This window comes from Synchiropus splendidus, chromosome 4 (genome assembly GCF_027744825.2).
Source record: "Synchiropus splendidus isolate RoL2022-P1 chromosome 4, RoL_Sspl_1.0, whole genome shotgun sequence".
NCBI lineage: Eukaryota > Metazoa > Chordata > Actinopteri > Syngnathiformes > Callionymidae > Synchiropus > Synchiropus splendidus.
The window spans coordinates 4,185,549-4,213,305 of record NC_071337.1 but is presented as its reverse complement, the minus strand read 5'-3'; the positions used below and the strand labels follow the sequence as shown (position 1 = coordinate 4,213,305).

The 27,757-nt window shown below is 45.4% G+C and overlaps 1 protein-coding gene across 4 annotated transcripts in view; it reads right to left on the bottom strand.

Annotated features, from left to right (window-relative positions):
* The window catches only part of grin2da (glutamate receptor, ionotropic, N-methyl D-aspartate 2D, a), a 164,364-nt gene that overhangs the window by 46,929 nt on the left and 89,678 nt on the right, over positions 1-27,757 (bottom strand). For all 4 annotated transcript variants that reach the window (XM_053863431.1, XM_053863432.1, XM_053863433.1 and 1 more), the window contains 4 exons: positions 16,099-16,213; positions 6,118-6,323; positions 4,486-4,654; positions 1,473-1,626 (listed from right to left, as the gene is read on the bottom strand). In XM_053863431.1, coding sequence (XP_053719406.1) covers positions 1,473-1,626; positions 4,486-4,654; positions 6,118-6,323; positions 16,099-16,213 — 644 coding nt within the window. The remainder of the gene's footprint in view (positions 1-1,472; positions 1,627-4,485; positions 4,655-6,117; positions 6,324-16,098; positions 16,214-27,757) is intronic.

Genomic DNA, 27,757 nt, shown 5'->3' with positions numbered 1-27,757 from the left:
GAGTATCTTTTCTTTACCCGAGCTATTATTTAGTGGGTACTTGGAGATAGGGTGAGGAGTTCTGTCACTCAGGAGAGACTCGGAGTAGCATCTGTAAAAGTCACATAGTGCACCATGGCCACAAATACAAATTAGATGAGTGAATTTATTCCCATCCCAAACTGTGGGTTACACTGAAGATTTTACTGCAAGTGACAGCCTTTTGAAACAGTGATATCAAAGTGGAATATTTCAACTAAAACAAATAAATAAGTGGTGCCTAAAACTCATACAAAACATCACCTGTCTGTTTAGAGCTTTCATATTATGGTCCTGTGCTTGAATTTGGGAAAACAGCCCAGTCTACAGTCACCTTCCTTCAATAAATAAATGATTCAATAAAATTATCAATTAAAAAAATCATGAGTTTTGTGCGTAATTTAGTTGCCCCCCCTACTGAAAACTTAGATTCCAGTATTTCAGGACGAGTGCAGATCATTTCAGCTGACGGATCACCTTCTTCTACCGCTTACCCGGGGTCGGGTTGCGGAGGCAGCATTCGGAGCAGGGAAGCCCAAACTTCCCGGTCCGCACAAACCTCCTCCAGCTCTTCCCGGGGGATCCCGAGGCGTTCCCAGGCCAGACCGGAGACATAATCTCCCCAGCGAGTCCTGGGTCTTCCCCGGGGTCTCCTCCCGGTAGGACATGCCCGGAACACCTCCCCAGGGAGGCGTCCAGGGGGCATCTGGATCAGATGCCCAAGCCACCTCAACTGGTTCCTCTCGATGTGGAGGAGCAGCAGCTCCACCCCGAGCTTCTCCCGGATGACCGAACTCCTCACCCTGACGGATATTGAATATAATTCTGTTGGACCGCTGGACACAACTACAGATGAATGATCTAATAAAGACTTTTACTTTTGACTTTTAATTTACGCAGAAGTTGTGCGTGGAGGAGGATAACACCGGCTAACAATGTCCATTGCGATGATTACAACCACCACATTCTGCTGCAGAGCTCGTGTTTATTATTATCCAGTAGCAGCAAGGTAATCTTGTGCAAAGGTTTGTAGTAGAGAATGAGTCATCATTGAAGCAGCCTGGTCTCTCTGAGGGAGTCCGAGCGCACAAAGAAATGTGCCGCAAAAACTGTATAACAGGTAAAAGTCCTGCGAGACGTCTATTACAATCAGGGAATGGTCGGCACTTTAATAATAAAAGGAAGCATCGCGGTGACGCGGGACCCGCAGGGATCACCGCACTGCAGATAGCAAGCAAGCAAGGGAGGACAAAAGGGTTTTGTTTCTTGTATCTTAATTGGATGTATTCCATGAGGACTTCACCTGTAGGCAGTTTATTACTTATGTCCGTGTGGGTTTGTTTAACACCGAATATAATTGCTCTTTCCAGAAGTTCAAACCTACAGACGGGGGAGTTTCATTTCAAGTGTTCCCACTGTTTCCGCCATTCGTTAGTTCTGGAAGACGAACTCACCAAGGAAAGCAGAGGGCGACACGGTGCCGTTACTGCGGGACACCATCACGCTGATACCCGTCTCCACGAAGGGAACGGAAAACTCCACCACCTCCGACCTTTCTTCATTTATGGTGAGAGAGCCGATGGCCATGTCGGCTCGGTTGGACACCACCTGGGGACGACAGGAAGAAAAGCGGCATGACAAAGTGGCAGAGCAACATCTCCGTTCTCCCTCTGGCGCCCCCTGAAGGCCGTTTTTTTTCCAAATCACAGTAAGCTGACTTGACAAACTGGATCTTCAGACATGTAGCAAAAGTAATCACACAATAATTGCTCCATCCCATTCAACATTCAACATAAAATTGAAACAAAATTATATGGTACCTAGAACTGTAGTCCTAAACCATTTATCAGGGCTGTAGCCCTTTTATTTATTTATTTATTTTTTAAATATTTCGCTGGGGGTCCCTGTGCAAGGAAGGTTCCCCCATTCGAGACTGACTCAACTCCAACCCGAACACAATTCAAGTTAGCAAAAACATGCACAGCAAATGTTGAATAACAGAAAAGAATAATTAAAATGGGAAAAACACGTTCCCATGTAAGAGAGATGTAAAACACTAGTTCCAAGGGCCACACCGCGACGTTCTGCAGATGTGACATCCAATAAAATGTAAAGGGATCGATATGAGGTCGCTTCTTTACCAAACCGAACTTTGATCCACTCCTCCATGCATCAGTCTCACCCTAGGATGGTGGCGTGTGCAGCAGGTGATGCCCCTCTTGTCTTCGTATGACAACCAGGAGACATCCAGTAAGTTGGGTTTCCATCGTCCATGATCCAGAGATGAGCAAAAATACAGCTTCATCAAACCCTCTGAACTATTACTAAAAGGTTTCTACGTTTCAAAAGCACAATGGGTGCGCTGTTAAGCAGGTGCTAGTTTGATGCAGCTGACGGATGAAACAACCTCCTGGAGTCACCCAACTGAAACTCTAATGTAGCTTGTGTCTTCTTCTGCGCTCTGCTGGATCAACCTTTCACAGAGTGGCAGCCACTTCCAGAAGAAGCAGTGGCAAGAATTCATCTCTCAGCAGTCATTACCCAGAATTCATGGTGAATCAGAGATGTGTTGATCTAAAGATCTTGTTGGAGATTAGGCTGAAATGATCGCACCAACCAAAGCAGGAATTGTGGGAGTGATGGAAACCCAGGAAGCCCCAGTGGGACATGCTCGTTCGTGTAGTTCGTACCCCTCTCTCTCTCCCAGACACCTTTTGCAGCAGCTTTTCTACGCATTCACAAATTTGGCAGCAGGCTCTCTCCTCCCGCGCTGTTAGTCAGGCGTTTGGGGGAATGAAAACTGAAGATTAAAATGAGCTTCACAGCAGAGCGTTCATCAAACCTGCTTTTGTGAGTGAAAAATAAAGCGCTGGCATAAGACAAGCAAGTCGCAGAAGCAGCAGAAAAAGCGAAGAAAACCAACAGCTGTCCCGTCGCAGTGGACACGCACGATAAAGGTCACACTGCTCGTGATTTCTGAACATTGGAAGATTAGCAGCGAGTGAGTCATCTCCTCTCTCCGTGAGGGACGGCTCTATAATCTCAGCCTGTTGCTGTGAAACAACAATTGTCAGTGTCGTATTAAACACTTGAATGTTTGGAAACATCTCAGATCGGCTTACAGGCGCACACTACAAACACAGTAATGGGATTCTACTCCTTTCCAACGCAGTGTACAACACTGAACTGCAGTGAATATTGCTAATCCAAAATGGTGGAACTGCCTAGGGGCAGTGCTCGAGGGTGTTGTCCATCCTCTGATGCTTCCCTAGATGGAGCCACGCTTGTGAGTTCAGTATCTTAACCCCTGCACTGAGTCAAAGCCCGATATGTTAAGGCAGCTCTTCCGCCTGGCTCCCACTTGCGCTTCAGCCAGATCATTTGAAAGGCGTATAGAGCCCCCAGCTTTGAGCTGCAGAGGGATCCCTCTGCTCTAAACTCCCAACCAGCTCTGCAATCTATGCACTTTCTTTCAAGGATCGCTTCAATCCTCTCCTCGCAATTCCGGGCTTTGGCTTTCTGAGCCATCGCCCACAGCTTCACGTCTGTCCACAGTGTAGCGCCAGTGACTTCCCCATGTCCAATCCCCCACAACACCCATGCTGGACAGGGAGTTGGGTGCCGGTCCGGTGGCTTTCTTAGGAATGTTACGACTTAAATATTACCATATATTCAGTGTCTTCCACACAGTGTCTTCCAAGGAACTTGAAAATGTCAATCCATCACAACAACAAACAAATGAAGTACTGAAGGTTGTAGTGAAAGAATGGAAATAAACGGAACAGTATTTTTATCTGACCGTTTCATTCACAAACTTAAACCAGACACCATCAACTTTAACATCAAGTGTATGTCTAGCTGGACAAGGGGCATCTAAACCTGGGCCTGTTTTCAGTGCGTTCCAAAGCAGAAAGCCTTTTTTGTAGGTATAAAAAAGGACAGAAGCTCCTGTCTAAGCAGTTCTGTTTTTATGTCCAACTTCCTCTGCAGCCTGAGCTTCTGAAGTGTTTGAGTCTGCTGTTATTTAAACAGAAGAAAATCCATCTTCTTTAATGCGCCAGAATCATGATTCTGATGGTCCAACTCTCACACTTTCATCACTGTCTCGCTTTGCTTTCCTCCCCATCAGTCAACAAAAGGGCTGACTGGACAGAAAAAAAGTTTCCAAAAACACCTTTTTTGCTGGCCATTTTTGCCGTGTCTGGTCTTTACTCTTGGTCTAGTTACTGTTGACGGGTGTTTAAAATAAATCTGTGCATATGGGTTATTCAAACTGACCCACTTCAACAAGAACAAAAGGAACTAATTTTAGAAAATAAAATTTATCGTTATTCTCTCAATAACATTTCCAGCAAATTTAATTGCCATTAATTCCTCACTGTTCAAGTCAGGTTGCTCATGGGCAGATGGACGGAAGAACCCTGGCAAAAAGATGTCCTCCACCAAGGTGATCATAAGGAGCCCTACCTCGCCAACCATGCCGTTCCACTCCCCGTCGATGTTCTTGCCGTGTCGCCCATTGGTGACCAAGTAAAGGTCATAGGTGAAGCCCACAATTTTGGCTAGACGTTTGAGAACGTCAATGCAGAAACCTTTGCAACAGTGCTTCATTGGAACAGACCCTTCCGCCACCAAGCTGCGAAGAGAAAAGGAGGCGTGTTAGCAATGGCAGAAACATCTCCAGGATCTTAGTGCTCTTGAAGAAGTGATTGGTCTTCCACTCTGAAGTGAGAGACAATGCTCCACCACTAACTACATTTTAACCTCCGTCTCGACGACCAACAAGTTTGAAAAAGATGTCCGAGCCGTGGATGTTCACCAGTGCAGTCCACGGAGCCTTCTCCAGGAGTCCATCACCACCCCCTTTGTTTAACTCATACTGATGCAAAGGTGCTACGACGGGCTGGTGAGGCTTCATGAAACAGTCTCTTCATTTTCACAGCTCAGTTGATGGCGCTCTGAGCGTAAAAAAAAGAAAAGAACAGAGAGTGACACCTAGTGGACAAGGTATCATGAAGCCTCATCAGCCCATCACTACAAAGGTGGTTCTGCTCACACCAGGGGAAAAGGTTAGTGACGACCTCCTTGTGCTCTGTCTGCTCTCCTCAGGCAGTCAAGCAGCAATGGAAGTCCAGTCCAGAACCAGTGGAGATGGCTGCTGTCCATGTTGTACCAGGGGTCTGCGGTGAACAGTGCACCCTGGCCTCACATGTAAGGTAGTAGTCCTCCAGCTTCTCCCTTAGCAGTGACGGCTGGATTGCGTTGGGTAGAAGAAAAAGAAGTGACCCTGCAGGGGCTCCCTAAGGGCCTTCTGCAGGCGGGAGATTAAAGCCACTGGCAGGACGTGAGAGTGCAGTTTGTTCCCCGGGGGAGTTGGTACCCGCACAGTGAACCGCTTCCTTCATGAGACTGTCGCGCTGTACTCATTAACAGCTTTTTATCAATCAACTACATCCACATGTGGCAGCTCTGCGTCGGAGCACTGGTTTGTTGTCAGCACATAAAACAAGTCAATAATGCCCCAAGAATAATCAATCATTACATCAATCGATGTTATGGTTGAGTTCCAAGTCAGTGACCGTCGAGCAAATTAGAAACATGTTTTCTTCACTGGCTTAATGATGGATTAAAAACAAAAAAGTGGGTGGACCATGTGCAGTACAATCATCAAGAGCTTGACTGGAACACCTGCCATGCTGCAAACGCCAGGTATCCTTTTTCCACTCTGCATCACTGCCTCCCTTCCTCACAAAAAGCCGCGGAATAGAACCATTACATTCTGGATGCAAGCCATCGACTCATCCGAAGGTCCACTTCAGATATGAACCAGAGTTCCCGCCTGCCCGTTGCAGTCTCCACATATCATTTTGGCAGCACACATTAAATGAATAGCAATGGAGCCGAAGTTCAGCTCCTGCCTTCTCTATTCATCTCGGTGTGTCTGTGAGTGTGCAAACATGGCCGTGTGTGGGTGCTTGAATATTCAGCCTCCTCTCCTTAACCCTGATCGCTCCTCTGTTCCGCTACACAGTTCAATAATGAATAATAATTGGTTGAAAAACACCAGTTCCATTTCAGCTTTGCCACTATAAGCATCACCTGGAGTTGACGGGCATGCGACAGGGCACCGAGTCACGGATGCAGGAGCTGGTTCCAGGGTCGGCCGGCTCCACGATGACGAAAGGTCTCTCCTCCAAAGTCACCACCCTCAAGTGCTGCGAATCGTCCAGGGGCTTCAGGAAAGGGCCGTATCGGGACCAAGGATGGTGGCGCAGCCGCAGGTGACCGTTCTCCCACCAGCCTACCTGGGAACACAAGAGAGGGATCCGTGAGCACCGTGTTCCATGACTGGCACCAGCATTGTGAGCAGCCTCTTCGAAATGCAAAACACATGTCTAGGTGTCTGACTGTGTGTGGGATTTCCCTGCTATTCAGGCCTGAGGATCTCAGACGGAGGCACTTTCAAATTCAATACAAAGGAAGATTAAAAACGACCCCCAACTTTGAACAAGAGTACCGGGCCACAGTGGGCGGTCTGGTGTGGCTGACTTCACCTGACACTTCATTGGTTAATCTGTGTCTGCTGGATTAGTAGGACCCTCTGAGGACCACATTGCTGAGGACTGACGTCTCTGCTGAGCATGTACGACAAACCCCTGAAGAGGACTCTCTTAATTCCCCATCACTGGCTTCATTCCGGGCTGTAAAGCATCAGGTCCAGTGGGTCATTACGATTATTTGCACTGTGATCATTGGAATACTTGTTATTCACTGCTGTGTATTTGCATAAACAGAAGCACACAGGCAGTAAACACAGTCACGCACGGCTCAGGCCACGACCTCTTATCGTCGGAGGGAGGGGGGGTGGCAGAATCTGGTGGGAGATCACATCAAAATGCAGTGGATGACATGAAAAATTATGATGACACTGTCAAAAGGGAACTCTAATTGGACTGCAGAAGAGCTATTACCTCACTAAACACCCAAAGCTACTAAACAGGCCAAATGTCTGACTTGCGAAGACTTTTCATTCGGCCGCAACACATCACACTTATCATATAAACCATTCAGTTCGACTAGAGCTTGTCCTGCGATACATAGGTCCGTGCTCTAAGGAGTGGAAGAAGTACTCTATCTGCCCTAAAAATACAGACAATATCAGATTTTTGACATGAAAGAACGATAAAATAGGCATTCGCTGATAATAGTAACAATAATTTGGGATGTACCGATAGTGATATCAGCATCAGTACTCACACCGATCCTGGCTTATTTTGCTGTAGTCTTCAAATACGCATGACAGAACCCAATACCTCAATCTACTCCCCAATGTGCTCCTCAAGGTGACGGTTATATTTAGTTTGGAACTGATTTATGAGCCGCAGCTGCTGCTGTGAGAGAAACAACTCAAATACCGGAAGTTTTGGACGTACAGATCCGACACAGACGGAGTCTTCTGTCCATGCTCTGCGTTCATTTGTCCGTTTCCACAAAGCTTACGGATATAGGCCAAACGGACCAGGACAACCAGAAACCATGGGGGGCAGTGTTGCTGTTACCACCCAGTACGTCGCTCAAATGAGACACGAAAAAGACATCACAATGGCGGAAATTCTCCATCCTTCAGTGGCGATGTATTTAACGTCCTCAACGACCACCACCTCCTACAACGCTGCCTGCGTTTCCTCTTTTGTGCAGGAGCTACATGATCAATGCTGACTCCACAGTCGCCGTGTTGGTTTGGGAGTTTGTTGTTGTCATAAACCTTTGACTCTGGGCTGCGCCGCCTGGTGGATATACAGGTGAACAGCAATGCCAATGCAAAGAACACATGCAGGGATGTGATGAATGATGGTTAAGCCGTTTGAAATGGACTGGTACAATTTCGTATGTAAAGGATCATAAGTGGGTCGATAGTGTGACCCTCCTCATGTGGTTGAATAGAGCTATACTATGCACTTATCTCACTAGTTTGACTGCAGGTGTAAAAGACAAGACACAAATGACTAAAACAAAACACTGCTGTCCTAAAATTGGAGGTGAACTCTGGAGAGCAAACTAGAGAAAAGGTAGATAATAAACTGGAGACAAAAGAGGTGATGACTGGACGACAAGGGAAAACACAAACAAAAGTAAAAAGTTGAGAAGCAGAGGGGTCTATTGACATTGTATAGAGATGATGGAACACATCTCTAGAGGGTCCACTTAATATACAAGGAGTGTCGTGAGGACCTATCGGAGCAGCCAAATGTCTTGTGTGTGCTTCCTCTAATGGGATGGCAGGGAGCTTGAGGGATGGGGGAGTTCATACATGGGTGGTTTTAGAGCTTCACACTGGCCTCTTGAGATAAATAAAAGGACTGTAGATGGCCTCACAGCTACACTTGATGATCTCACACCAGACTTTATGGTCAATGAAAGAGACACGTGTGACAAAATTTGGGGCTACCTCTCGCAATGATCATGAGACAAACTTATAAAGGAAAATGACATCATTGAGCCATTGGGGATGAAACTCTTGGCCAGCCTGGTGGTGCAGGACTTGGAAGATGGTGTCGGCAGTTTTCGGAGGCGGCAGGATGTGGGCACGTGTCCGGGGAGGGTTAGATCGAACCTCTGCAACGTCTTCTCCTCCGGTGGAGCCAGCTGTTGCTGCCAGATCACCGACCTTGGTTCACATTTGTGACCTTGATCTAGCGAGCATTTGTGCAGATGGTTGGATCTAAAATGGTCGAAGCCCAATATCATTTATTTACATGGTTTTACTGCTCTTTTTGGTTAATTTGACTCCACTTTAGTACATTAATGGCATTTATAATTCACAAACTAATAGGTTTAAACTTACCGTAATTCAGAAAATTAGTAGACACAGTAGATCTAATGTATTTATCAATATGTCACAACAATAACCTTTGAATTGTCTACTTCCCTTTTTGAAAACAGACTATTTAAATGATTTGTATCTTACACTTGTTTGTCTTTTATCAAGCTGTCAAGCTTGTTCTCTACCAATTTGACTGTTGTTTCGTGTTTCACAACTATAATGCATTAAAATATAGTACTGCAATTATGTAAACAAGGTATTATGTGCTGAACTGTTTCTTCACTTCACTTAACTTGTCAGTTGTGGATTCATTTTGAGAAAGAAATATGAATCCAGTGGTTAAGTTTTCCTTGTTCCACAACTCCCACTAGGGAGAAAAAAAAGATTTTATTTGCCATAACACCTATTTCACTCTTTAATTACAAATCGGTTTAACAGATCCATCATCTATAACCCACTCAGCGTTGACTCTCAAGTTCCCCTTTGATCGCGACATTCAGACGTAAACAATCTACTAAAGAACGGCACATTTAGCTGTCTGCCAGTCTTCCACAGTCTGAAGTTACCTGCATAAGAGAAAGTCGCTGGAGCACCAGTAGTGGGTGAAACTCCTGATCTTTATGGAAAGAAGTGGAGTACAAACTGCACGGCACCAGCGTTCCTCACACCCAGTCAGTTGGTCCCTACACTACAGCAGGAATGGCAGCACCAATGTACCTGAACACATCACTGCAGGGATCCATAGTGCTGCCGTGGAGTTAAGCATTTTCACAGAACTTTAAAACACCCTTAATTTTATGAGACACTTTTCAGTCCAGCGACCTGACACGCCGGTTGGTTCAGGACTCAAGGACGCTGAACCCGCTTTGCTGCCTGAATGCTAACGAGAACTAGCTCTCACGTTCGATATACAAAAACATCTGGAGCAAGTGCTGCTGCATAATTGTTCCATAAGAAGAGAAAGAGCCGTGCCGGCTCTGTGTAATTACTGCGGGACCTGCAGATATTTTACGGCAAAGTTTGACTGAAAGGGCGTTCATCCATGTTGTTCCTGCCAGCGGTGAATCCATAACCACTCTGAAGTGATTTTCAGTTGTGTTTTCACTCCGCTGGAGCGCTGCACAGCAGGAACAACAGCTGAAAATTGAAAACATCACAACTACAAAATTGAAACAGTAATAAGAACTGGTATGTTCAGTTCTGACAGCCGATATTTCCCATTTACCCGGAACATTTCCAATCTGCTCCATGGTTTACTTTAAGTTGACTGTTCGGTCGTGATGGGCTGCTGAGGCTTCATGAAACAGTGTCCTCATTTTCAAAGCCCACTAGATGGCACTATCTGCTCAAAAATATTTGGATTTTAAAGACCACTTCAATGAAACCTCACATCGTTTTTAAAGCAGCGGCACCATCAACTGAGCACTGACAATGAGGACACTGTTTCATGAAGCCTCATCGGCCCACCACTACTTTTCGGTCGCACTGGCTGGAAGTCCAAAATGCTAACTATTCAAGCCGTCAAAGTGAATGTCACCTTTATTGCTTGCTTATCAGATCAGTACAGGGGCTGAACGATTTTGGGGAAAATAATGTGATTTATGTGGATAATATTGCGATCGTGATTCAGCATGCACCGATTAAAAAATAAATAAATAAATCACGCGGCCCATCTCTTCATACGTCTGGCCAGATATGCGACTTCAGTTCCGCGAGCAACAGACTGCAGTTATTATGAAGTTTCTTTCAAGAATTTCCCATGACAACATGCTGAAAACCACCAAGTCCATGTCCAGCTCCATGATGTGATACGAGTACATCACCTGCTTTGATGCTTCCATTTCATTTTAATACATTTGATCAAGTGAGATTTCCTCTTTAAAAAAAACAGATCATCATACTGATGCCTACATGAATATGAATGACATATATTTATTTAGCTAGTGAACCTGGGGAAAACATAATTCACTCCCAGCCTTGTAAACACGTAGTAAGTAAAAGCAGGGAAAGGAACAGCTGCAGCGCATGAAAGCAAGAAATATCAACCCAACCCTGCTCACAATGTTGCAGGGCACACCGACCCCCAAAACTCAGATTCATGGGCCTTCTGATTCTTTCCGTGTCAAGAGTAGGGTCCTCGTTAATATAGACTACAATGGATGGCTCTCACAGGGAGGCATTCGATGAAAAGTCAAGTGGATCTGCAACATTTTCAAAAGGTCACTCATTAATCCAGACTTTGAATCAGACTAGGCACTGAAGCATCACCATGACATTGGAGCTGGGCTCACTTAACACCATGGACAAAGATCAAAGACGGAGGAGACGTGAGACACGCGGCTGACAGTCCAGATCATCTTTGGGTGGAGTTGAACCACTCCCGCTTGGCCATCAGATGGTGATGCCTCTGTCACTGGTGGAGTGGATTGCCAGGTTTTTTGCGTGCAGTCTAGCAGAACTCACTTCAGCTCCTCATATTACAGCCTTTGTCATTCGAAAACCGCATCTGAATAGCTTTGAAGAGAGATTTGAAACGAAAAAAGTCTAATGATTTTTGGATAGTTACTCTATTTTCTCACATAACAGTCATGACAAATGAAAAGAATCGTTCAGGTCTACATCAGTATCAGTCAAAGTACTGCTCAACCCGATATACCTGTGTTTTCTACCAGGTGCTTGGGTTCCAACCAAAGACACTACCACAATGGTCCAAACCTGAATCAAAACACTGCCCTGAATTTGCATCTGAAAACCTTCTGCTCACTTTATATTGCATTTCACTGCTGCGGAGAAGCAAAAGGCAAAGAAATCTACCGACACTAGTTTGCTTCCAGGGTTCCCCACCTGCTGAGCATAGCTAATGTTCTTCTTAGTCCTCAAGGACTTCACAGAACTTCCAGAGGACAGACATTTCCACATGAAGCAAGGTTATATATTTGCGTCTTGACCGTCAGCCATTGCTCCTTTGTCAGTTGCACGCTAACCGCTAAGGCAAAAACAAGACTTCAAAGCAAGAATAAATTCTGGAAAATAGACCTGGAGGAGGAAAACATTTGGAAGTACAATGTGGGAAGGAAGTCTTTTGATTTGGATCAAGTGCTGCTCTGTGAGTCTAAATGCCTTACTGATGGCGCTAAATCTGTGACTGACAAGTCAGCGTGGTGAGACAGATAACGTCTCTGAATAAGGATAAACTACAGCCGATGAAAAGTGTTTCCACACATTTGTGGTGGATGCAAGTCATCGTGGTTAGTTGGTGTTGCAGGGAAATTGGCTTTGGAATGTGAGGAACTTTTATACACTAATGAGAGAACAACTTTCCTTTGCCACTGTCAAATGCAATTTGGTGCATCTACTGTGAGGAGGAAAGTAAACAACAGTGGCATGTGCAGCATCATGTTCCCTCCCATCTTGTTGAGATGACGTCATATTCGACGCCAAACGCTCACATGCGCCCCGATTGAGACGTGAAGGATTCTGAATCCATTCCTAAACGTCCAAATTCCCATGACTGAAATGTAGAGGGAAGTAAAAAGCGGAGCTGACTAGTGCAGCGTCACCTGAACACTATACGGGGCGGACGTAAACAAACATGGCTGACCACCGGATCCATCTCTCTCCCGGTTATTTCTGAGCCTCTACATCCCGACCTTGTGGAACAGATCAGCAGAGGTCTTTTATACTACATACATGGTGTCAGAAGAGCCCACGCTTCTTTTTAAGACATTTTCGGAATGAAATGGAACTTTTCCTGGTGAGATTAAATTGACATCGAGACAGAAAAGATCATCCCCAGGGTCAAAATAAGCTTCTTATCCTTCAGTTCTTTGTCAACTACAGCCTCTTTTTTTCTGCTTCCATTTCAGAGGACTGAAACTGGCCTCAGTCTTGTGCAGCAGAAAATCTAATACAGAAAAGGTGAGATGAGACAGAAAAGGCCAACACAGTCCGCAATGATGGCCTTTTGTCATCGCAGCACTTCTTTTATCTCAAAGATCCGGAAATATGTTTCAGATGAGCTTCAAGAAAACAACCGACACTCCAAAAATAAACGGTGCTCAGCAATCAAATGAAAAGAGACAGGACCTTTTTTTTTTTTTTTTTTTTTTTTTTTTGCAACAATGCCCACAGGTTCATGTCAGAGTTTGTAATTTCATCATCTCCGCTAACTTTAACATTTCCTCTGATCGCGATCTCGCTCGCAGCCTTTTCATCTTCAGACAAAAATGGACTGGAGTCAACTTTAGATGTTCGGATGCTGGAGGGTTTTTTTTAGGATCCAAATTGCTTCAGAGAGTGATCGGGGTGGAAATGTTACCTCTGGTCCAAAGAGAATAAGTGATGCTGCACTTCAGAGTTCATGATTCCTCATCATGGAGTCGGACATCATTGAATAATCCTATCTTCAAGAACATCATATGGTCGGACATTGTCAACATGAGCCACATCAGTGTCTACGGAAGGAAATGGAACCTCATTTTTGTTTCGTCAGAGACCTTCTAATGCAGTCCCGAGGGAATACAGAGGAGTTTCAGGGCCCACAAGGACATATGACCCAGTATGCTCTAGATCTGCCGTGTGGGCTCCACCCAGTTGGACATGACTGGAGCACCTCTGGAGGGCCAGTAGTATCCACCGCTGCACTTCAGGAACACAGTTACACAAGTCAGTTACATAAGTGGGTGGGGCAGTGGGGTTTTTATCTGGGAAACATTCGAGTAGTAAATATCTTTTTATTGAGCGTAACACACGCTATGAGAAACAAAGAAATCAAACAAAACAACTAGGTGTTAATCATCCCTCGACACTTTGCTATAAGGAGGTTGGGGAAGTACTTAGTCTTAGTCTGATGGTGACGCACCAATCTGAACATTTTGCGTAGTGGTTTGAAAAAAGTGCTCCGTAAAAATAAAGCCGTTTCTGCCATCCACACGGATTCACTGGGAACTACTGGAAGCAATATAGTGCGTACGCCAGGACGGTAGAGGTGCTGTGTTTCCAGTCTTTGGATCAGCTCCGTGATCAGCTGCTTCATCGACACCACAGGGAGTGATCAGCTTGAATTGCAGTTCCATAAGTTCTTGTTTGGTGGCTTCTCTGAAGAGTGTGAGCTGCTCACACGCCCGCAGCGCGTCTGTATCACAGAAGATTTCCTGAAGATATCAACAATAACCTGAACCGATGAACTCACCTGGAGGATTAGGACCTAGGCACCAGGTCTGGACACTAACTGGTTTCTGTAATTTCCTTGTTATTATCCAGCTTGCTGCCGCACTGTGTTCCAAGTTATTTGCCTCAACATGTTTCTTCCCTTCTGTGTTCGCTTCATTGCTTTAGCTGTAACTGAAGTCCTGAAAATGCAGTGCTGCAGCTGGAGGCATCTCTCAAACTCAACCATCCTATGTACTCTTTGAGAGTATCTCACAGGGTTTCCCGCAGCGCTACTTCATTAAAAAAAACGGCTGCCTGTCATGACAACGTTGTCCCAAAGAAACCATCGACAGCTACAGGCAACATCTCTGAACACTCAGGCATGTCCTTGTTCTCACGCACTGGCTCACAGAGCCACAGTTTAGCCACAAAATAAAGCTGCCAGAACATAGTCTGTGATGTTGGCTGCAACAAGGCTCTACAACTTGGTCATCCAAACCTGTCTAAGTTTTATCTCCGAAGGAACACCCTCATTTCCACTGCTTGTACCTGCAACCTAGATCACAAGTCAAAGCCGTAGGTGCAAGTGGAAGGATTGGCCTGCTCTTCCATCACTATGTCAGGCAAGTCCTCACGACTGAAGATGCTGCTCCAATTTGTCTTGTGAACCTTGTGAATGCTCAAAACAAACATGATTTACCTTGTACACCTTTCCAAACAAGAACCATAATCTCAGATCTAGAGAACCTGCCTATCCAGTTCGGATTCTTAGCAGCTTGAGTGAGGCACCTTTGCTTGAAACTCAGACACGGAACCGGTACAATGAAGGCCAAGGTGTGTGCTAACACACCGACCCAGGATGTATGGACACATAAGTGGAAAGGAGGCGCTCTGTGTGTGAAATAACGTGTAATGGTTTATACATAATGCAGCCACAGTTCCACTCTAAAGCACCTAGACTCTCCAGGTAGTAGTACATTCAACAATAAAAAAGTGTGTTTGATCTACTGACATCAATCCACTTTAATTATTCATAAAACATAACGTTATTCTCAATCCTTTATTCATGTTTCTCACCAAGCTGAGGAAATAAACTGCCACAGAATGATTGCCCTTTGGAAGGGAAATACGTTCAACAAGAAGTGGCACACCACAAAGCTTCCTGCGTATATTGAGCATGCCCCTTTTTTATCGTCCTGTAAATCGTTGACTTCCTTTTTGTGAGGATGTTTGGAGGTGGATTCGTCTCAGTCGGGCAACCCTTGACTCGTAAAAGGTCAGGAGCAAATTGATCACGGTGGGACAGAGTTGCTGCTAGAGTTTTATGGATAGAGGAAAAAGAGAATGGGGCTCTAGAATGACACGTATGTGAGGTGGAGCTGGCGTGTCGATGTTTGGGGCAGCCTCTGAATCATTTGTAATTTCGGTTGTAATGACTCACCAGCAGGCGGATCTCCTGGCATTTGGATGAATAAAGTTGCATCATGACTTTGTAAACCACAGGCAAGTTCAGCCAGGAGACAAGAAGCACTGAGCAAGAGTGGCGGTTGGTCTGGTTAACCACAATGATAATTCAATTGTGGCCAGAGGTTTACTGTGAATGAAGCTGCAGCTTGACTTCCGCCTTCATGAGACAACTTTGTTGCGCATTTAAAAACTTTTTTTTTTTTTTGGCAGGCAAACAATTTGCTGTCTGATGATACAAAGAAGTGGAAGGTCAGTCATCCACCGGATACTTGGAGTACAGCCACAACCTCTCAAGGAGGAGCTGTCACAAGTCACTGTTCTTCAGGTCTGTTCTATTCAGAATGTTCTGATGCCATCAAATCAGGTTCATGAATAAGAGGCAGGGAATAAGCAACTATAGGAGCAGTAACCCACAGGGTCAAGCATGTTACTGTGGTGTGTCCTGTTCCAGTTTTCCACTCGCTTGAGTTCTGGCTACTGGCGCTTGCTACCAAATTCACCTTCACCTCACCATCATGAATAAGTCACGAAGCAAGGCATGACTGACCGATCGCCTGTCGATTGCACTGCACCCGAAGACGTCTTGAAGAAAAGACACACCACTCCAAAATGAAGAACTATTGCAACAGCAGACTGACCTCCTCCCAGCCCCGGCCGTTGGTGTAGGAGATGACGTCCAGCAGAGGGTTGGACAAATAGCCATCGTTGTTGAAGGAGTAGTCCCTGCCCCCGATGGAAATGTTGGTGAAGTACCTGGAAAAGAGCACAGAGAAGACATGTGATCAAACCTGAAGTCACTGCTTGTTTCTTCATCTACAAGGGAATCTCCATGTGGAGTCCTAACTTGCAAAGAACAATGGCAGGCCAGAATTGCTAGCTTTCTGAAACAGTAACAAATAATCATTTTTTGTATCTGCAAATTTTGCTTTGCCTCCTCAATGCATTTAGCATTCCAAACAGGAGGAGACAGTTTGGAATGCTAAATACGCTTCACAGCTAGAACCGGCAGAAGCACCAGAACATTCTGAACAGTCCTGTCCGATGCTGAGGAGGTGCAGAGTTATGAGCCCAATATACGTATATCTCCAATAAATCTCTGGCTCCCCGTGATGGAACAGAACTTAAGTTCATTGGGTCAGGTAAGCCATGGGATGCTGCTGCATTGATACAGGAGAAGGAAAATGTTTTGTGATCCATTGAAATGTCCACCATCCCAACACCTTGGGAGTGACCTTGTCCCTTTTGTTGGCTGGGGCACCAAAGCCAACAACTTGTCAGCCACCCAAAAGCTCAAAAGTGTACACCACAAGGAACACTTCCATTCCTCATCACTTTGTGCATGACTCATTTTAGGATCAATTCTGGAGCCATTGTTTGCCACATTGGCAATGACCAGGTGGTGAACGACAAAGGAACACAGACAAAACCAGGGAGCTGGTGGTGTACCTGCTGCAAAATGGAACGCCTCTAGCCAGGAGATCATACGGCAACACATTGATGCTTGCTACAACAATCTTTTCACTAAAGCAACAGAGTGTTCTTTGAAGTGGCTGGTGGAGGGAGGTGCAAGAAACCTTGAAGAACAAGTACTGTAGGATGAAGAACAGAAGGACTCTTTTCCACTCTATATTTAACAACATAACCTGACTTATTTTGAAACATAACATAAATACATTCAAAGACTTTCAAAGAAAGATTCACTGGGGATTAAATCACAGCATTTACATTTGGGGACAAAGAGACAGTGGCTCTTCAGCAGCACTCGAGTCAGCAGGAGGCTTCAGGTGAAACAGAAATAAACAAGCAGAGACAATCAGCTGCTTCAGTAGTGGAGTGAAACTCCTCTCCTCTAATGAAATAGTTCCTTAAAAGCATCTGTGGGGGAAGAAGCAGATGAAAGGGTAGTAATGAAAATCCCCACATGCTGCGACCTTGCCGACAAAAACGACGTCAAATTGCACTTAATCATCTGTAATTGAACTTCAAACCAGCGGGAGTTTCACACACACAGGCGCAAAGTTTCAAAGCGCACACAACATGTTCGGATGATTATAATCAGGAATATTTCATATTAGCTTGGGCCGCACTTCCCTTTGATCCACTTAACTGAGGTTGGAAGAATAAGAAAAAAAAACCTTCCTTTTCATCTGAGAATCTGACTCAAGAGTCCAACTGATTTAAATGATCAGTTATTATGACAGCTTTAACGTTTGGGTGTTAACGGGAAACAACATGGTTTTCTCTGCACAGTGACAATAATTTACACAAAAGACCTTTGTCAAATGTGATTATGAAACAAATACATGACTCACATAAAGAAAGATAATCCGATCAATGCAAAGCAATGAGTTTATAGCCTCTTCAGAGAGAACCTGACGGACTGTCAGCCGCTAAACCCTTTCACAAGGTTAATGCCAGTTCTCCCAGGAAGGATGATCAGATAGGTAAAGGTAGAGTCAAGGCCTGATGGGAGACGGTCAAAGGAGGAGTCAAAAGGTACATGAAAGATCTTGACATATAATGGTTAGAGTTTGCCACATGGCTTTGTAAATTGAGAGATGTATAGTGAATCCAGGAGCAGGACAGGGTTCTGTTCTGAATTAAGAGACAAAAGGAACTGATTTATAATGAAATAAAGGCATGGATATGAGCGTCACACTGTCCCGCTACAATGTGGCACTTCCAAGTTTGAAATATCAAGCACTGAAGGAGAACAATCTGAATTCTGGTGAAAGATTTTACAATGATCTACGTACTGGAAGAGAAGCAGATCATAGCAGTTGCTTGCAGTCGGGACTCACTGAGATGTAATGATGTGATGGACCCAGACCCAGAGGCGGAGCTTCGGGAACAGTGGAAGATGCCGGCAGAGAATACACACGGGTCACCTGTCACTTCATTGGTCTGATGTGACAAGGCTTAAAAGCTTGACAGCAAGAAGCATTTGCCCTTAAAAAGCATTGCTTTTACTAGTTTCTGCGTTGTTCAGCGTGCGTGAAATACGTAGCAGCTTATAGTCCGGAAAGTCTGCCTCTACAGCATTCGATTCATATTTAGGGCTGGGTATCGATTCGATTCCGATTCTCATGACTTAGAATCGATTATCACGATTCAATTCGATTCGATCCGATCCGATCTCGATTCAGGTTAGTATTTAAACCATTTTCTGAGCTGTTGCCATAATCACATGACAAGTTACACAACGTATTAATACTAGTATGATACTAGTATTAATTTGACACTCCACAGGAAATGAATGAAGGATTCATAGTAAATGATAATAAAGATCCAGACACAGAACACCAGATGTGACTGCTCATGGGACTGGTGCAATACTAATGCATTTTTTTGTTATTATCAAAATGAGAAAAAGATATTCTCAGCCAATGAAAATGTAAACAGTGCTGGTGACTGACTTCACAGCAACCTGACGGTCATTGGTCAGTATGTAAACAGTTCTCTGTGGTCTGTAGTACGTACAATCAATATAACATATCAATATAGTGAGTTGTCAGATTCGTGTAAGATTGCGAAGATGTCCACGCATCACTTGTAATGCCCCCCTGACTGCTGACTGAAGCTTACTTTTCACCTTTTCTTTGACTGACTGGTGCATGTTTGGGATAACAGACGTTTGCGAGACACCGTAACATAGTGAGGCTCTGTTACTTTCATTAGCCGCCTGAAGCCCTCGTTTCCAACGACGGAAGACGGGCGCATATCTTTGCAAATGAAGCCCGCAATCGCTTCAGTTATTTTGACAGAGCGTGCAGAATTACCCGGTAGTGATAAAGTTCGCTCGAGTTTCATTTGTTGTGGCCCGGTGGATGGATTGGAAAGGAGCGCTGGGTGATGTCGCGTCACGTGATTCGTGAGGTCGTCAAAGGCGTTAGACTTCACACGGAGAACATGTGTGAAAATGTAAATCAATTAATCCGATCTTTGGACCTACGAATCGATTTTATGGAATTGATGTAGGAATCGATTCAGAATCGGAAAATCGATTTTTTTAAACACGGCACTATTCATATTTATGATAAAAATATAATAGAAGCAATTCTAAACTCACAAAAATCAACTGTTGAGTGTCAGGTACTTGTATCAAAAGACACAATATGTTTACATTAAAAAACGTCGAATGCCATTGACGAAACAAATATGGACAGTGCATTCAAATACCTGATAAACAGTGTCTGCGTTTGGCCCACCGGCCACACGTGACGGGCAACGAACCATTCCCATTATTGAATGGAATGGTTCGATCGCAGCAATGCCTCCTGTTTGTCTGCAAACAGCACCGCGCTCAGAGCTGATCGACCGTGCTGCTTTGTCAAACACAAGCAAAAGTGTCACCGGAGTTTGCTTCGATGTGTCTGATCAGCATTGCCAACAGAAATCTATACAACAGGGCAACAAGCCGAAAGAATGGATCCGGCTCAAGACAGTGGTGAGAGATGAAGGCTTAAAACAAGGAGACTTATGGCTCATCTTTCGTCAAAAGAATCGACTCACGCTGACAAAAAAAAACAAAAAACCAGGGGAGGGAGCAGGGAATCAAACTAGAATGTAATGAGCTCAATATCTGAGATCAATTGGTATTGCCTGCCAACACAAACTGTCGTCAGATGTCAGAAAAGTTCCGTTTTCTTTTATAATCCATCACATCTATTGGTTTCCTGACAAGCACAAAGACTCCAACCTCCTGTTCTTTGTTGGGATCTAATAAAGATTCTTCAATGTGGTGGCGCCACACTGAGATGAGGGAAGAGAAGAAGACTCAGGAGACTTCATCGCTCTCGGCAGGAGACCTCGTCCTTGATCTTACATCTACAACACTGTGGGGCATAATTCAATCTGTTAGTTCATTACAGGGTCACGTGACGACTCCTGATCACCTCAGACCGAAGAAGATCCTCATGAAACTTTCTGTAAACCACAGGGGGAGAAGACTGAGGAAGGGAAGAAACCGTGGGGCAGAAACAGGCGTGTTTCAGGGACACAAAGGGGACTAAAACCCGTCGTCAGCCATTCTTCATATTCGAGGGAGTCTGTTTGCAACATGATTGCATTTTCATGTTTGTTTTCTCCCCCTTGTCTGAGGCGTAACCCCTCCAGCTTGACTGGGCCTCCTTCCAGTACCACATTCCCTCACTCCAGGAGGCATCGTGTCAAGATTGCAGAAGCACCCGGGGCAGTGGAGGATGACCAGTGAAATTCGGAGCAAGCTGCAGTCAAAACGCATCTGGTTGCTGCAACATGTCTAATATTACTCCAGGGAACATTTTTTTATAACTGTTATTATAGAGTGATTTCAGAAATTAAGGCATCCCATAGGACGCCCCACACCTAGCAGACTTGTGCTTGTGTCAAACAGTGGGCTACTACTTTAGGGCAGGAGTCATTGTGGTTACCATGACGATGCAAGACTAAAGAGATAGATCGAAGCAACATTCATAAACCAAAACACACACAACACATCCATGGTTCCACCATAAACACAGTTTGAATTCGGGATTATTTTTCAATACTCATCAACTTGCTGTCAAGGCCAAGTTTATTGTGACAGATACAAACTTGGAATCTTAACATGGAAAATGGAAACGAAAATATGGGCATCAAAGCTCAAAATAATTATTGGGGAAACTGTTATTTTCTCTTCACAGCTAACCTAGCGATAACAAATATGAAAATTTGATCCAGAGCCTTCTAGTCCTCAATGACGTCTATAAATAATAAGCACATATGCAGCCAACAGAGTTATATCATTCTATCTTTATCTGTGATCTGGTGGCCACTCGCCCTCTGAAGGAAACAACCATGTGTGGACGCCCGTCAGGACACAGAGGCACAAAGCTTTGTGCGGAGCGAAAGACACAAGAGTGAGACTTAAAATCCCGTTGTTAACTCTCCAGCAGAGAAAACGACCGTCTGGAGCGGAGGAAAGTCTCACCGCCTGCTCTCACTTTGGAACAATCATTTTTATTGGCTGCTCCAATTCACAGCAAAGAAGTTCTCCATCTGTGCTGCGCACACTCACGCAAACATCCACAAACTGTGGTGCCTTTATGTGAATGTTGCGCCAGCCTGTTTTTAAGTAAGATGAGGTTCATGGATGCAGTAAAGGAGGACATGAAGTGGGGGACCTGTGGATGACACGTTCAGGTGCTGGACTTGCAGTGCAACCCCTGATGGGAGACGGCAAGAATTGATTTACAATAGTCTTCTTTCTCTTGTGGCGTCTCCCTTCAGGGGTGGCCGCAGCGGATCATCTTCCTCCATCTCACCCTGTCCTCTGCTTCCTCTTCTCTCAAACCTACAAACCTCCTCCTTCACCACCTCCATCAATCTCCTCTGTGGCCTTCCTCTCCACCTTCTGCCTGGCAGTTCCAACATCTCAACATCTTCATCCACCAATGTACTGGCTCTCTCTCTCCTCTGTACATGTCCAAACCATCTCCATCCAGCCTCTCTGACTTGGTCTCCTAAACACCTGAGCACATGTGCTGTCCCTCTGATCCTATCATCATCCTGCTCACTCCCCGAGAGAAGCTCAGCATCTTCATCTCTGCTACCTCCAGCTCTGCCTCCTGTCTTTTCCTCAGTGCCACTGTTTCCAAACCATACAACATTGCTGGCCTCACCACCCTTTTGGACACTTTCCCTTTCATCCTTGCCGACATCCTTTTGTCACACATCACACCCGACGCAAAGCACTGACCACATGCAGAACTAGCCCACAGCACATCACTGGTGCACCTCAGAACATCCACACATATAGACGACTCACGGATCAGTCTGGAGTTGAACTGTCACCTCTTGTTCCCAGCTATGATCCTATTCAACGGTGAGATCTGGGGACGAAGTGTTTCATTAACCGAGGACAATGAATCAGATATTACTTACGGGTGCGAGTAAACAGTGGTTAGCGGAGGAGACTCAGAACCATTTTAAATCGCTCCTTTCACACCTTGTGCATTTGTCATCAACAAGTCATCTCCCATGCGCCAGGCCTCACAACCCGTGTGTCCTCGCTGGGAGTTCTGGCTCACAATTAATGTGTCTTTGTTTCCTTTATCGAGCGCGACACCTTCCCTCCTCCTGCTGCTGCTTCCTGCTGCACCTTCAGCCTTCTGGCGAGGGCTTGATCTCACCCTCACACAGGAAGAGCGTCTGGCAGCGATCGCAACCCACCGGGGTTCGAGAGGACTGAAACACAAGTGACGGAATACGCTTCTGTTTAAACATGCTGCTCTGTTTTATGAATAATTTCTGGGCGTTGCTTCAGTATTTTTAAGTTGTGGATAAGTTGCACAAACAGAAGAGATAAAAGTGCAGACTGCTGATCGCAGCGTGTGTGCAGTCATCCAGGTGAGTGTGGAAGAGGAAGAGTTTACTGAACAAGTGCCAGGACCAACGAATCAAGGAGGAGCAGCCAGGTGGAGGAGGAATCTTATCACCAGTTGATAACACTAAATAAAGAACTATCTCTACATGTGCGGACTTCCACAGTGGAGCGGTTATCACTCTCGCCATGACAGTGCTGAGCTGTTTGTACAAACTAAAAATGCAGTCTCATGCGGCACAACAAGCTCACCACAATATCAAGTCAGAATGTGACAATTAACGTCTTTCAATGGTGAAAAACGGTGTTTGACCCAGTTACCGCCCTAGTTGGAAGCTACAAACATCATGGCGCGATCAGACAGACTGTCACTCACTGCCTCACAAAGTCAAAATGTAACCCCAAAATAAAACTGACAGCTGGGTGTGACGTCACAAACAGAGACGGGTTCTCAATCGTGAGCCTCAGTGTCACGAGTTCTGCCGCGGTTTAGGACCCAGAAGCAGGGCGCAGGATGTTGAGCCAGCACACTCCACAGGGCAGTCTCCAGGTCTTGGTTAGTTCTTGCAGTTTGGCCGTTCCAGTGATGTCAGGCTGGACGATGCCAACTCGCCAAACTTGAGGAGAGATGGGAGCTCAGCCGGGGGGCCCAAGTCGACCAACCTCTCGACGAAGACGACATGACTAAACGAGACAGAACTCGACCAGGCAGTCACTTTACTCGACGTGGAGACTAGACTTGATGGGGCAAGGCAATATGATGACTTGACTGGACGTGATGGGCCTCGACCAGACTTGACTTCACCTGGACACTTGACTTGACAGGGCAAGATGAGATGGTGACTTGACTAGACCAGATGGGACTCGACCAAAAAGTCTCTTGACTTAATGTGGAGACTTAACTAATCTTGAAAAGATGATGACTAGACTCGAGAAGGCGGGATTCGACCAGACTGAAGTCATCATCCATGCACACAGTGTCAGATCAGTAAGCAAGTTCCACAGTCCAGCCTTGGAAGCTGAAGCTACTTGAAGCGCAGAGGTGTGCCGAAGAACTTGGGCTGACAAGTTGCGACTTTCTGGATGCGTGTCGGTGGACCATAAAAATGAAGAGCTAAGGTTTTCATTTACATAATGTATAATAAAAAGTTCAGGAAAACAAGCCCACCACACACACATACACACACTCAGGGCTATTTATTGACTTACAATAACATTGCATTTCAAGCGAACTTGATAGTTGCAGACTGAGCGTTTTTCTCCCCCATTCATCTTGTGATGTAAATAAGATCCATAAAGAGAGGAGGTATTCGATATTAAGGGGCACATAGGTGGATGGCTGCGTTCCAAAAAAATGGAATTTAATTGGATGCATTTTAACTCAGGACACCTACACATCTGTGAGTGGAAAAAATTGATCGAGACTTCCATCTGCACCAAGACTGAGTCTACGTGCAGGTGATTCAGAGACAAAACCTTGAAGTTGCGTGTATCAGTCCGGTCTTATCGGCATGATAGCCTGAACATGACTCCATCATGCTTTTATCGTCCCAGGCTTTACAAGTCAAACAACAAGTTGGCGACTTCGGGTGATAGAAACCAGCAAAAGGCTGTGGTGGTTCCAGCTATTTTTTCATCAACACTAAAAAAGTGGTTCAACAGCCTCTGGCCTAAACGTGGATCCCGCTGTGACTCGCACTGATCTCAGTGTGCTGTTCGCCGGTCATAATGAGAGAAGTTTGGAGGTCCTGGTCATACTTTCCCACAACACAGCAGCAGTACAGCGTTGTTCACTCCTCATTTCCAAGCTGCTACCTACAGACTCGGAGGCGGCCTGTCTCATGTATATGACTGTTTAATCCTGTTTCATCGAGTCTGGCACATGTCTTATCAGTACATCCCTCCGCACGGTTCCTCCTCACGCGTTCTCCCCTCCATCTTTCCCACTCCTCTCTCACCCGGCCTTGCCTTCTCCTCCCGCTCTTCCATCCTTCATTCCCTCGCTCCCCACTTATTGGATCAGCCCCTCCTCTCCCTCTGGCTCCATCCATCTGCACTGATCTTGGGCCCATTTCTGCTCCCGTCTTGGCTTCTCCCGGTTCCTCGTCCACAAAAGCCTTTGATGCATCATTTTGTGAGTAAATTGGATAACTGGATTCAGATGCAGAACTGCGGTGTGGAGAAGGAGGGAGAGTGGAAGAACCATCGGAGGGAGGGGCTGCAACAATGTCATTATGAAATGTGATTAATCTGATCGCAGGGCTGTTTAGTCAAAGCCTCAGGGATTTGGATTCTGCAGAATCATCAGAACATCTGACTACAGATGCAGTTTTATGGTATTTATTCTTTTATTTGCTGCAAGATTTGTGCGCCCGGAATAATACGTTTGCCGAGCTTTGGCAACAGCGGCATGAATACTGTCAAGGTAATACATTCCCGACCCCAAATACTGAAGAGATTCGCCAGGACTCACCATTTATGAAATTTATGAAACACTGAAACACATCTAAAACCGAAAACTAAACAGTATCAATTCCCCTCATAACTAAGACCCTGGCACCACAGTGATGGAGTAGGTCGACCTCTATCGGAAAGACCGCGTGTCTCCATGTGTACAGCTGATCCGGTTAGTTTTGAAAAATGATGACGTCACCACCCAGTGTGCCTTGACTCCCTCCTGAAAAGTCGGCACTTCACAATGACGGCAGGCCACATTAACAAAAAATCTTGAGCTACTCCTTCGGTATGATGTAGCAATGGATGATCGCTGTGAACACAGATGCGCCAGTGACAGACACAAGATCAATATTAGTTCAAACCATGATCTCACAAGAACTTAAAAGCTGAGCCACAGCATCTATTGTATATCACAAATTGTTTTGATAATGTTTCACAGTGTAAAATATTATTCCATAAATTCCTATAGCACATGAGAACATCTTTTTTGTAATTTTATTCATTTTTATTTATTTATATTTTACTAATTTCAAAACAATAATCATTTTTCAGAGGAAAAGTTTGAGATTATTGTCCATACGTCTACATTCTGTCTTACTGTTTATTATACTATGATTTATTTATGTGTTTACTTATTGAGTTATGCTTTCAGATTTGGTTTCTCTAATGTGTGGGTCGTATTGATTCTTATTATTGACTACGCTATTCACGACTTCATTTGAATGTTTTGCCTGCATTCATGTTGTCAACATCAAATCAATGCTACTTTTCTTCAAATAATTGAACACTTTGGAAGAGTTGAGCATTTTCAGATGTATAATATGCCACATGGGACCTCAACAATACAAATCCTGCCATTAAAGGCCCCCATCATTTATTGGGGTCACACGCCAGTCATCTGACAGGACGAGGCAGCAAAGAGCTAAAAGTCACAAAGACACTGGCATGTATTTTCTGCAGCACTGCAACACAACCTCTATTCCATTATTCAGTGGAGTCGCTCCCCGCACAATTCCCAGACATAAATTCCAGATATAGAAAAGAAAGCGCAATCAGGCGTCCTCCTAATGATCAGTCCCCACATGCAAACACGTCATCAAGTCAGCAGATTCCCAGCTTCAGCAGCCCGCTGCAGTCGAGGAGCAAAGCTCCGCAGCTGATGATGAAGCGCTGCAGGCGCCACGTGTTAGCGGAATGCTAAGTTACAGGTAGAGCGAGATGATTTCCTCAGGCCGCCATCACTGTCAACACGCAGCCACAGCAGAGCGCCGTCCCATCAGGGCTAACAAAGGCAGCCGCGTCTGTGCGTGGAGGGAGTGAAGTGCTAACACGACGGAGGGAGCGTGCGTCCGCATGTGCCTGTGACTAATGGAAAGCCGCCCCTGCTGCGTCTAAACACACAAATGGAACATGAATTCCTCTTCGCCGCCGTTTGATGTTGAAACAGTAACTCTTTTCTGCGTTTCTCTGCCTCATCACCTTCATCATCTTCGACAGAGCCCCTCCTCTTCTCTAATCAGCCGCCACATCAATCACTGTGTTAAAATAACTATCGTGCCTGAGGCTACACACAAAAACTGCCCTGGGCGCCCAACCCAACCTGATCTGCAATGTGGGTTTCATTTGAGAGCAGCAATCAAAACCATTTCTTTTTTTTTTTAACCTTGATGAGGTAAGCCTTGAAACAGGTCTGGTTCCACGCAAACCTCTGAGTGTGTCGGGTGGACACCTGGACCATCTGCTTCTTTGCTCAGGGATTGTTCAGTATTGACAGCTGGACCTCAGCTCAGACAACAGACAGAAAAACAAGGGCGAATACTCCATGTACATGCATGTTCTCTGGGGCACCAAGTTGGAAGCCAGCACTAACACTTGAAAAAGGATTACTGTTCACATAAACTATGATATAATTCCTTGAAATAATACATTGGGATCAAGAAACTCTTCACCTTCACCTTCTTCTGCCGCTTATCCGGGGTTGGGTCAGAGAGGCAGCATTCGGAGCAGGGAAGCCCAAACTTCCCGGTCCGCACAAACCTCCTCCAGCTCTTCCCGGGGGATCCCGAGGCGTTCCCAGGCCAGACCGGAGACATCATCTCCCCAGCGAGTCCTGGGTCTACCCGGGGTCTCCTCACGGTAGGACATGCCTGGAACACCTCCCCAGGGAGGCGTCCAGGGGGCATCTGGATCAGATGCCCAAGCCACCTCAGCTGGTTCCTCTCGATGTGGAGGGGCAGTGGCTCCACCCCGAGCTCCTCCCGGATGACCCAACTCCTCACCCTATCTCTAAGGATGCTTTTAAAATTGTAATTCCTAGAAACCTTTGACTCTTTATTTAGCCTGAATCACTATGTTATTGAAGTCCAGCACCCCATCCAGTGCTACACTTCACCGGCTGTCAGCACAACTAGAGGTTCAGAGAAACATGGGACAGATGTGAAAAAGGTTTCCCAAGTCCCCAAACATATTGGCAGCACAGGGGCATCCACAGATGTTTT